Raw genomic sequence first — 12,292 nt, 5'->3', positions numbered from 1 at the left:
GCCCAGTGGGGCTTGATAGGGGACATCAGGCCATGCCCCCTGCCTGGCGGGGCTTGATGGTGGACCTGAGGCTGCGACCCCGCATGGAAGAACTTGATAAGGATGGGACCGGCCAAATCTAGATCTAGCCCAATGGGGTGGGGCCAGCCAGGTCTGGGTCTTGCACAATTTCAAGGCGCATGTGGTCTCGTGGTGCACCCCAGACTCTGAAAGGAGAAAGATTTTCATATACATTTTACTAATTTTCTTTCATCTCTGACACTTCTATTATAAAGGGCAAATAGCAATATTAAAGTACTTCCTCTAATTCATCCCCTTTTAATGTGCACAAATTTCATGCATCAGGCCACTAGTATTTATATAGCTCTACTGAACAACTACCCTTAAACATAGCATAAACATGTCAAACAGTATTTCAAAACTAAATTTCCCCTTTTTAACCTCCACATTTAAATCTTTCCTCTTTAATTATTGATAAGGGCATTGCCACCACTTAGAGTTAGCAAACTGAGAGTCATTTGGAATTTACTTCATATATATACTCTTTATACTTCTTAAATAATATTTGGCCCCAAGCAGAGAAGGGATATAGTTCTGTACTTAAAGCTTTCCTCCCTGTTTTTCCATTCATTGTCGAACTGAGGAAGCGTAGGTACATTGGGCCATCCTATATAATAAAGGGCTAATATGCAAATCGACCAAACTGCAAATGACTGGTCACTATGACGCGCACTGACCACAGGGAGCAGGCGCTCAATGTAGGAGCTGCCCCCTGGTGGTCAGTGTGCTCCCACAGGGGGAGTGCTGCTCAGTCATAAGCTGGGCTCACAGCTGGCAAGTGCAGCGGCAGTGGCAGGAGCTTCTCCCGCCTCTCAGCAGCACTAAGGATGTCCAAGTGACAGCTTAGGCCTGCTTCTCCCATCAGTCGGACATCCCCCAAGGGCTACCAGACTGCAAGAGGGTGCAGGCCGGGCTGAGGGACCCCCCCCCCCCAAGTGCACAAATTTCGTGCATCGGGCCTCTAGTATAGGAATATACACTTTTAATTTTGTTCATTCATACATCTATTGATAGTGTTTTGTTTCACCCTCCTATGCTCACTTCCTATCCCTTAATGTTCCTCTCTTCTTCAAGCCTCAACTTCAACTAGTGTGATTTAGCCAGAGGATCAGTCAAGGGATTGATAGGTAGTAGAGCTTAAATGTAAATTACTACATATGCAAGTGGCCAGAAATTTGTGAACTTGAGTTGGTGAACAAAGGTGATACAGTTTTCATTTGTCCCCCCTGTCCTTTTGTCACTTGTTAGGACCTGTAGACTATAACTAGAGAGAATTGAAACAGAAGTGACCCAATTAAGTTTCATGAATCCAGATGTTCTTGGTCAGAAATGACAAAAAACTCAGCTCAAACTGGGGTAAACAATAAGGATTTTTGTTACCATACAAAACCAGTAGTTCACATTATAGGTCAGTTGTTTAGGCATGGCTTAACAAAGGTGCAAGCTCTTTCTGCATTTGTCTTCATCCACAATAAATGGCATATTTGTAGGAAAGCTTAATAATTAACAGGATTGCATAGTTCTCTTCATCTTGAGTCAAACCAACCTTTTGCTATTCCCATCCTCTCACTAGCTATTATAGGTGTCTGGTGTCTTATTTCTTCTATTCTTTGAGTTTTCTTTGTTCTCAACTTGGCCACCAGAATGCATCTTTCCCTAGAAGCCCTACATTGGCTTATGCCTTCTCTTTCTTAAATGATCCATGTGGGTAGGATTACCATGATTGGTTTGTTCTAATGGAGCTGAGGTCAACCTACACACTGGAGGACTGCTATAGTTTTGGGACAGATAAAATAGATTTTGGTGGGTGAACCACAATGTCAGATTTATTTTATGCTGACCAAAAAAAAAAAAGGGGGAGGGGGGAGGGGACAGAAATAGAGGTGGTAAATTTCAAGTGAAAAATGTTTATTTTACAGTATAATGAGTCCCAGGAAAGTTGAGAAGCATCAAAAAATTAGTCATTTTGTTTTCATAGTTTCTGAACCAGAGAGGAGGGAAAAAGACATTCTGGACAAGTAAGATGAACTGTCTTGATTATACTATTTTAAAAATGTGTGCATCTAGGTGGTTCTGAAAATCACTTGAATGGCCTAACTGTGATGCATCAGTCTGGTGATGACACAATGGTGGTCGAGTCTGAATGTCAAGCTTCTGTGCAGAAGGTTAGAGTAATGTTATTTTTTTCTCACAATATTAAAGGGCTTTAAATTTTAATATGGTAATGGTCCTAATTAACTTGAATGAGATTTTTGATCTCTAAACCTAATTTTTGCCTATTAAAAAAAAAGTTACTTGTGAGCAACAACCTTTCCCCACCCTTAGTTCTTATGATTGTATTTATTTGTAAATTCTATAATGCTAATATTTGCCAGGTATCCTGGATTTTTGTTGTTTTTTAAATCCTCACCCAAGGACATACTTGAGAGAGAAACATCAATTGGTTGCCTTCTTCCCCATGTACCCCAACCTATGCCATTCTTATGGTATCATCTGACTTTGTCTCTTATCAATCATGTGTATACTTGCTTTATTTTCCCTATAGGATGATAAATATTATTATTACAGTGACTGGTTTATTTATTGCTATATTTTTTGTGGATTGTCATACCCTTAGTACATGTTTTACACAGTACATTGAAATCCTTGTCATTCATGTTGTTTTAATTTGGTCTTAGATGAATAATTGAATTTACCTTATCTGTTTTTATATCTTTTCTGACTGTAGTAACCTTTTATAAAATTACATTAAGCCTTTATCTATTACCATATCAAAAAGCATTGTTTTCCTTCCAAAATTTGGATGATATCTGTAGACATAGACTGAATCAGATGTTTTTTTTTAGGATATAAAAATCAAGAATGCTGACTCTTGGAAAAGTTTAGGCAAACCAGTAAAAACTTCAGGTATACGGAAATCCTCAGATGAGCTCTTCAACCAGTTTAGAAAAGCAGCTATAGAGAAGGAAGTAAAAGCTCGAACACAGGAACTAATACGGAAACATCTGGAACAGAATACAAAGGAACCCAAAGTATTTCAAGAAAATCAAAGGTCTATAATTTACTGGATTAAAGGAGGCCTTGAGAGATTTAGAATATATATTTAAAATATATTAAATTTCTGTTATGTGACTATGATTTACCTAGTTTTAGTAGAACATAGAGAAAATTATAATTGCAAGAGAGTAAATTTATTTTTTTATTAATAAGTAGTAGTTTGCTTTGAAAAGTATAGAAATAATCAAGTTATTCATTGAGTTGCTAAAGACACTAATATTTCTAAATGATAAGTATATCATAATTTAACAGAAATGTCTTAGTAGTGTTTCCAGTCTGTGTGTAGATAGTAAACCTTTGTCACAGTTTCAAGACCTGTCACTCTTTGACACCAAAAAAAACCCATCTTTTGTTTGTTTGTGTTTTGTTGTTGTTGTTGTTAATCCTCACCTGAGGATATTTTTTCCATTGATTTTAAGAGAGTGGAATGGAGGGGAAGAGACAGAGAGAAACATCAATGTGAGAAAGACACATAGATTGGTTGTTCCCACACGTGCCCCAACTGGGCCAGGGATGGAAGATCAGTTGCAGGCCGATAATCTAACATTGAGCAAGACTGGCTAGGGCTCAAAAATAAATCTTTAAAATAATGTTATGATATATGAAGAGGGGTTTCTAGAGCATTGCTTTATATTTGTAATTTAATAGCATAACTTTGTAATAACTTTCAAGGAATTTGAAACCTATTTGAGTTCTACTATTCCTTTCAGGCACCCTGGCTCCACTCCAGAATCCTTTTCAAATAAGATGCCAAACAAGTGCCTTGGAGACAAGCAAAAAGAACATCAGCAGTCATTGGAAGCTCAAGAGAACAGTAGACTTGGGCTTCTCAAAGACCGTAATTTAGCAAGGGAGAGAGAGCAAGAGCGGAGGAGGAGAGAAGCAGTAAGTGAATTTTAGTTTACTAAATCTAACTAACAAAGCAAAGATTTAACAGAGCAGTGTCTTCACATGTTCAAACATGTATTTGAGGTAGTTTTTTAATGACAGTGTTACCTCTTTAGAGAGGATCAGGTTCTGGAGCTACTACAATATGTGGGTTCAAATACTGATTATGCCATTTGCTAGACTTTTGGGTCTGGGCTAGCTATTTAACCTCTTTGTGCCTCAAACTCCTTGTCTATAAAGAAGAAAAATAATGCCTATTGTGAAGATGAAATGAATTTATATGTATTCAGCATGTAGGATAATATTTAGCACATAGGTAAAGTGATTTATCACTTACTTAGTAGTGTTGTTACACATGATGGGTCTACTTTAAAGTAGTGTGGACTTAAAGAACTTTCTAAAATGATAGAAATGTTATTTATCTATTAAATATAATAGTGACCTGCCACATATGTAACTAATAAATTTTACTTAATTTTAATGAATTTAAACAGCAAAGTTTGATATTATCTGTTTTTTTATGGTTTTTAGGAGCTCTTTATTAAAATTTCATTAGTACTTTACTAGAAGTCTTCCTTTAGTGACCTAGGAATTTTCCTGTTCATACTCACAAGGGCCTGATTTCAGTCACCCATAAGTGATTTCTCAGCAACCTACTTAACAATCCAACTAGGTAACCTGATATAATTTCTAATATCCTACACACTTTCCTGGAGCTGGAATAAACCTGGAACCCACCAAAACTTGACTAATAAAGCCACATCTAACAGCTTGATAACTGTCACTCTTGGCAACCTGAACTCTTATGTTGCTAGTTGACAGATCCATACTCTAAAAACTTGCAATGACTTGAACCCTAGCAAAGCTCATTGCATGCCAGTTTCTTTGGCCAAGTTTTTTTTCTTAATTTTGAATGGTTGAAATGTATATAAGAAAGGAATATCCAGATTACGGTGTCAGCTGCAGAGAGTTTTCGTGCACCAGATTCGCACACCGGTGGGGTCCCTCAGCCTGGCCTAGCCCTCTTGCAATCTGGACCCCTTGGAGGATGTCGGATAGCGGTTTTGGCCCCATCCCTGCAGGCCTGATCCAGACAGGAGGGAGCCTGATCCTGTGCATTGAGCGTCTATCTCTTGGTGGTCAGTGCACATCATAGTGACTAGTTGACCGGTCATCCGGTCATTTGGTCACTTAGGCTTTTATATATATAGATTAGAGTGTTCATATTTAAATCATGGTATCTGTTAACTGGTGTAGAGAATAACTAGTTCCATATCAATTATTCCACAAGTGAAGATTTTTTTAGTCAGGATGGAAGAGAATCTGAAATAAAGTATCTTTAAATAAAAACAAGTTTCATTACAATATTCTTGGAATTTTGCAGTCTGTTTGGATAGTTATAGGAGTATCACATGATATTTCGACTAGGACAATGTATCCAACTCTCATATTGGAGGATTAAAATAGCACTTTGAGGGACCATCTGGATCTGGGCAGATATTTGGCATCCTAAGAGCTGGCATTAAGAAAGTAGTCTGGTTTAAGATGTAAGAAATTATCATGCTCTAGCTGGTTTGGCTCAGTGGATAGAGCGTTGGCTATCACTCAGCTGTTGCAGTTTACTGATTAAAAAACAAACAAACAAACAAACAACTTGTTTTGAGCTTTCACAGTTGGTATCATTTCAGAGGTCAGAGAATATCTAACCTGAATCACAGGGGTATTTAGAGGCGGCTTCAAAATGTAAATGTTTCCTTTGTCTTAATTAGCCTTTTCTTTACTTTAGCTTATTTTTAATGGCTTCTTAGCATTTAATAAAAATTGTACTGGGTATTACAACTGCAGTCTGGTTTGATCTTCATAAATATCTACATATAAAATAAATTTGCTTAAATAATTTGCTTAAGGTTACATAGTTAATAAGTGGCAGAATCAAAGAAAATTCATAGCTGTAGCATACAGTAGTTCTCTTGCATATGTAAGATATTGGTTCATTCAGAAAATAATTTGATGTGCCTGTGCCCAGCACTATATTGGTTACAGAGATACATGAAATAATGTAATCTCAGTTCATGTTCTTATTAATACCCATTCTGTCAACACTGAGAATTTTCTCTTGGATAGAAAGATTAAGCTTGTTCTTAGTATTCCTGTAAGTTTTAATTATTTATCGCAAAAACAATATTTTAACAAAAATTATACAGTATATATTCAGAAATAAATTACATACAAAATCATTATGTTAAATAAGTTGGATTCATATTGTATGATCTGTTCCAAATGATGCATAATCATGTTTATATAGATGTAATAAAGTCATGTTTTTAAGTAACATTTAAGTTTTCTCTTCTTATTTATAGATGGCTGGTACCATTGATATGACTCTTCAACGTGACATTATGACAATGTTTGAAAACAACTTTGATTAAAACTCAGTTTTTGAATTAACCATCAACTTAAAATGAATGATATAGAAGATTAAGATGCATATGGCAAAATTATTGCTTTCAGACATCAAAACACTAATATTAATGTTGTATTTTGACTGCTCTAAAATGATTAAACAATTTTCACTACATTTCTTGATAGGTATATGTTCATTTTTTAATGACATTACAGGAACTTTTATAATATTGGATCCCTAAAAATTGAGTAAATTCCCAGATGTTATTCATTTTCTAAATAATTATTTGCTTTGTATTATAGGCCTTGTCTTAGCAATGAAAATCCAAAAGAGATAGTCCCTGTTTATTTAAAAATGAAGAATATATAAAAAGTGTATCTAAAACATAGTTCCTGTTGTTTTTAACTTTTAAAACAAGTATTTGTCTGCTTTCAAAAATATTTAGAACCTCTAGCAAATAGTTGGTTTCTTTGAGTGTCAGGTTACATAAGATTTTCTGCTGGTTATATATTCAAAATTTATATTGAAATTAGTATAAGGAAAAGATTACCTATGGTTTGAAAGATGTTAAACTTGAGGCAAAATAACTAACAGTGAGTATTAATTATGTATATAAGTCTCTATCGGAACTTATACAGCATTTCTTAACTTGTATATGTGATAGCAATGGATATGTAAATCTTAATTGTAGTAAGTTCTTTATATCTGTAAAATATTTTTCTTTCATTCTCAAGTTGCTATTTATGTACAAATCATGTGTATCAGCTCCATGTATTTTAAGATTTTGGACTCTTAAAGTGTTATACAATTCAGGCACTATTCTGATACCATCTAAAGTAGAAATTAAAAATGTGTATATATTATGGATAGAAACAAAAGTTTCTTGAGTTCATTTTTTTATAATATATCTTTTGGAAACACTTCTAAACTGTCATCCATTTAAAAAATGATTAACTAGTGGCTAAAATGCTAATATTAAAATAATATCATACCTATTCAACTAAGCATATTTTTAACCAAGAAATTAGTATTGTCTACTAACAGTATGCATTATGTTATTTTCCTAAAAGATCATAGACATCTAGATGAGCTATATCTATATATATATGTGTGTGTAGTTATATAAAGATACATGAGAAATACATAGTGGTTACCTCTAGATGATGGAATAACAGGTATTGCTTTTATTTCCTTTATACTTCAGTATTTTAATGGTTCTTTTTAATATTGATTATGTGATACTTTTAAGATTTGGGAAATTTTCCTTCCAACCTTGATGTATAGGGATGGTGCTCTAACTGAGCTACCCAGCCAGGGCAAATTTTCCATTTTGAAGAGAAAGAACGAGAATAGTAAATAAGAATTTACTTCTGTCAAATGCACACACTCAATCTTTCAACTGTCTTTAATTAATAAAACTGATCAATTATCTTTGTCTATAGATAAAATAAGAAAGTGTAGCTTTAACATACCTTTTTATATTAAAGAATAATGGGTGTGTTTTTTTATTTATTCATTTGAAAGAGAGACATCAATTTGTTGTTCAATTTCTTTATGCACCCATTCATTGATTATTCTATGTGCCCTGGCTGGGGATTGAACCCACAACCTTGGTGTATTGGGATGACGCTCTAACCAACTGAGCTACCAAGCCAGGGTGATAATGGCTTTCTTGAGGTTTTTAAATAAACACTTGGAGCAATACTTAGAGAGCTGTGATATGAGTATCAGGAATTAGTTTAACCAACTTTAACCTTTGCTTGGTCTATGAGGAGTCTGGCATATTGCAGATGCTCAACAAACTTTTGGTAGGTGGTTGAAGTCAGTTTTGGAGAGAAAAATATCAGTTTATAACGTTACTAGAGGCCAGGTGCATGAAATTCGTGCACAGGTGGGGTCCCTCCGCCTGGCTGGCGATCAGGGCCATCTCACCTGGTCCCAATCAGAGCCAAGTGGGGCCAGTGGCCAGGGAGGGACTGCAGGAGGGACCATGGGAGGAGTCCAGGGGATGTCTGGCCCCATCTCTCCCAGTCCTGATTGGCCAGACCCCAGCAGCAAGCTAACCTACTGGTCAGAGCATCTGCCCCCTGGTGGTCAGTGCACATCATAGTGACCAATCGGTCAACCGCTCGGTCAGACACTTTTTTATAGCATATAAGGTTTTTATATAGAGAGATATTCAGTAAAAGATTGTTTGACTTCTCTTCTTACATGGAGTTTACTTTTGTTAACTTCATGAAATATTGCATGCAATTTGTTAGCCTTCAACTAAAACCTGGTTTCAGGAGGACCCGTTTAAGTCCTCATCTCTCCTCTCCAACTTCTAAGACTTTTTCATTGTGTTTTCTGGTATTGGTGATCAGTCATCAATAGCATTCCCTGTATAAACAACTTTTGTTTCTTTCCTCTTTTTGTTCTTTAGTTCTGCACATGTAGTCCTTAGGCCATCTGTCTCAGCATCACGTGGGAGAATGTTTTAGAAATGCAAATTCTCAGACTTACTAAATCAGAAAATCTAGGGATGGGGTCCAATAGTTTACATAGTTGAGCAAGCCCTTTAAATTGGAGAGCCACACTCGAACTGAACCCTGGCTCTCTCCTGCACACTCTCATTTAACTGCCTGTTTTTTGTGTGTGTGTTTTTCAGTAATGTTTTTCTTAAATTTGGAGTACCAGCTGCAGACCATTCTCCCTCTTTCCTAAATACCCCAGTTTTATGTTTTTCATGATCATAAGACCATAATACCACCCACAGTCATTTGCCATCCCTGATTCACTCCTTGTTCCCCAGAGGTTTAAGTCTGTTTCATTGTCACTTTCTAAACACTTCTGAAATTCTTGACCTTTCTGCTAATGATCTTAGTATTAATCATAGCTACTCCTTTGTCAATATCAATAACTAAAATCCTTCCTTAGTCTCAAGCACCCTACCTCACTACCTCAGTGATGGCGAACCTTTTGAGCTCGGTGTGTCAGCGTTTTGAAAAACCCTAACTTAACTCTGGTGCCATGTCACATAAAGAAATTTTTTTATATTTGCGACCATAGTAAAGCAAAGATTTATATTTTTGATATTTATTTTATATATTTAAATGCCATTTAACAAAGAAAAATCAACAAAAAGTGAGTTCACGTGTCACCTCTGACACGCGTGTCATAGGTTCGCCATCACTGCACTACCTCCTATTTTTTCTAGCTTACTCCCATGACTCCAGTCATCCTTAGACATCACAAGGACCTACAGCACATTAATCCTAGTGCCTTTACGCAGTAGCTCTCTCCTGATGCCTTCATCTATACTTTTCCAAAGTTCGTAGTACATTATTTGTAACTAGCTGTACCCGGCCATGTGTTGCTGTGGCTCAGTCTGGTTAAATGGAAAAGAAAGAAAAGAGAAAGCGCACTTTTCTAATATGTTTAATTTCACAATGCTTGTGGGTATACAATATTTTTTGTTGTTCCATTGTGCAGATATAGAGATTGTCCGGTTTGCCGACTCTGGAACACGCAACATATAATTGTCCATATGAGAAGCAATCCGTGTCTAGATCTAAACCGCACAATTCTAAAGATTGGCCCTGAGCTTTGTTGATGGTGATTGCAAACACCAATCGAATTGGGAATTGCAATCTCTTAAATTGAAGTGGCATATCCATTGGAATCATAGGAATGTGAGGAATGAGGACAGTATAGTGTGTGTTGCTTTTACATCCAACAGATGGTGCTGTTTTTCAAAACATGTTTTTATCTGTCACAGGTATGACATCTATAGTATAGGTATATAAAAACACACGCGTATTCGAATGCAACATTGTATCAAAATTTCAAAGCAATCGGTGAAGCACTTTTGGAGATTTAAGATTTTGAACAAACTAACATTTACATTTTTATTTATATAGATATATAGATCATTCCCTTGCATACACTCTCAATTCCACTGTTCCTTTGTTTATGGCAGTCACTTGGCAAAACTCAAATCCTTATTAAATCTGCCTGCTCTGCACTCATGAATCTAACTGGCTAGAGAAAGACATGCAACCATGATAACTCATCTCGCTTAAAATTCATGAGCATAAACTCGTTAATCTTACATCTGCCCAGAAATCTTCATACATTTCCCTTGATCCATTCACTCTCTCTAGTTAGTCAATTATATCTCCATTGTGCTCAGACCTCTAACCAATACCACCTCTCCCATCATCAATATATAATCTAAACATTTTTTTCTTTATAGGAATTTGAAAATTACTATTTTTTAAATATATTTTTTTTGATTTCATAGAGGAAGCGATGAGATAGAAACATCAATGATCAGAGAGTATCATTGATTGGCTGCCTTCTGCACACTTCGTATTAGGGATCAAGCCGACAACCTGGGCATATGCTCTTGACTGGAATCAAACCAGAGACCCTACAGTCTGCAGGCCAACACTCTATCCACTGGGGCAGGATTTGAAAATTATTAAGCTACAACTCACCCTTCAAAGTGTAATTCATTGATTTTTAGTATAGTCAATTATGGGAATTTGTTTCTTCATCTTCATATATTCTGGATATTAACATTTTGTGTTATATTGTCTCTAATTGTCACTTGTCAATTTGTTAATCCTATATAATAAAGTGGTAGTATGCAAATTGACTATCTCACTTGCGTAAGATGGCCGCCCCCATGTGGTCAAAAGATGGCGGGCAGGGGAGGGCAGTTGTGGGTGATCAGGCAGGCCAGCAGGGAAGGGCAGTTAGGGGTGACCAGGCTGGCAGGGGAGGGCAGTTGGGGGGAGACCATGCCTGAAGGGGAGGGCAGTTTGGGGCAACTGGGCTTGCAGGGGAGGGAGGGCACTTGGGGGGACCAGGCCTGCATGGGGGGCAGTTGGGGGTGACCAGGCCTGCAAGGGAGGGCAGTGGGAGGCTACTGGGCCTGCAGGGGAGGGCATTTGGGGGGACCAGGTCTGCAGGGGAGGGCAGTTGGGGGGGGACCAGGCTGGCATAGGAGGGCAGTTAGGGGTGACCAGGCTGACGGGGGGGGGCAGTTGGGGGCACCTGACCCGCAGGGGAGGGCAGTTAGGGTCCCCCCAACTGCCCTCCTCTCCGGCCTTATCGCCCACAACTGTCCTCCCCTGCCAGCCATCTTGTGACCACATGGGGGTGGCCATCTTGTGTGAGGGCATGACAGTCAATTTGCATATTACCTCTTTATTATATAGGATCAAAAAATTGACAAGTGACAATTAGAGACTATAACACAAAATGTTAATATTCAGAATATATGAAGATAAAGAAACAAATTCCCATAATTGACTGTTAAAAATCACTGAATTACACTTTGAAGGGTGAGTTGTACCTTAACAATTTGTAAAAGTTGAGTGCATAAATAAGTGGAACAACAAAATCAAGTCCCCCCCGCCTTAATCTCTCTAAAATCAATAAATTACTTTTAAAAACTCAATAGTAATAAAACTAAAAAATAGGCAAAACCCCAAAAATTTTACCAAAGAGGATATACATATGGCAAATATATATATGAAAACATTTCTTAGCCCTAGCTGGTTTGGCTCAGTGGATAGAGCATCAGCCTGCAGACTGAAGGGTCCCGGGTTCGATTCTGCATTGAGCGTCTGCCCCCTCGTGGTCATTGTATGTCATAGCTACCAGACAGACGGTTGCTTAGGCTTTTATATTTGTATTATTTATTAACTAGAGGCCCGATGCACAAAATTCATGCAAGTGTAGGCCTTCCTTTAAAAATAATAATCTGAGGGCTGAGATTGCAGGGTAACCAAAATAACCTGAAATCTAAGAAAAGACAAAAACATCAAAGTACAGGCAGGACATAAGTACTGGCTTACCTGAGCAGATATGTCAAATTCTATATAATCTGGTAAC

The 12,292-nt window shown here is 37.2% G+C and overlaps 1 protein-coding gene across 2 annotated transcripts in view; it reads left to right on the top strand.

The window, feature by feature from the left end:
• The window catches only part of BRDT (bromodomain testis associated), a gene marked incomplete at both ends in the record, with an annotated part of 33,967 nt that extends 27,533 nt beyond the window's left edge, over positions 1-6,434 (top strand). For both annotated transcript variants that reach the window (XM_081085760.1, XM_081085759.1), the window contains 4 exons: positions 2,128-2,225; positions 2,907-3,112; positions 3,828-4,002; positions 6,366-6,434. In XM_081085760.1, coding sequence (XP_080941886.1) covers positions 2,128-2,225; positions 2,907-3,112; positions 3,828-4,002; positions 6,366-6,434 — 548 coding nt within the window. The remainder of the gene's footprint in view (positions 1-2,127; positions 2,226-2,906; positions 3,113-3,827; positions 4,003-6,365) is intronic.
• Between the last annotated feature and the right edge of the window lie 5,858 nt (positions 6,435-12,292).

This window comes from Myotis nattereri, assembly GCF_964212035.1.
Source record: "Myotis nattereri genome assembly, chromosome: 3".
Classification (NCBI taxonomy): domain Eukaryota; kingdom Metazoa; phylum Chordata; class Mammalia; order Chiroptera; family Vespertilionidae; genus Myotis; species Myotis nattereri.
The sequence above is the reverse complement of the archived record's forward strand: the minus strand, read 5'-3'. Positions and strand labels throughout refer to the sequence as shown.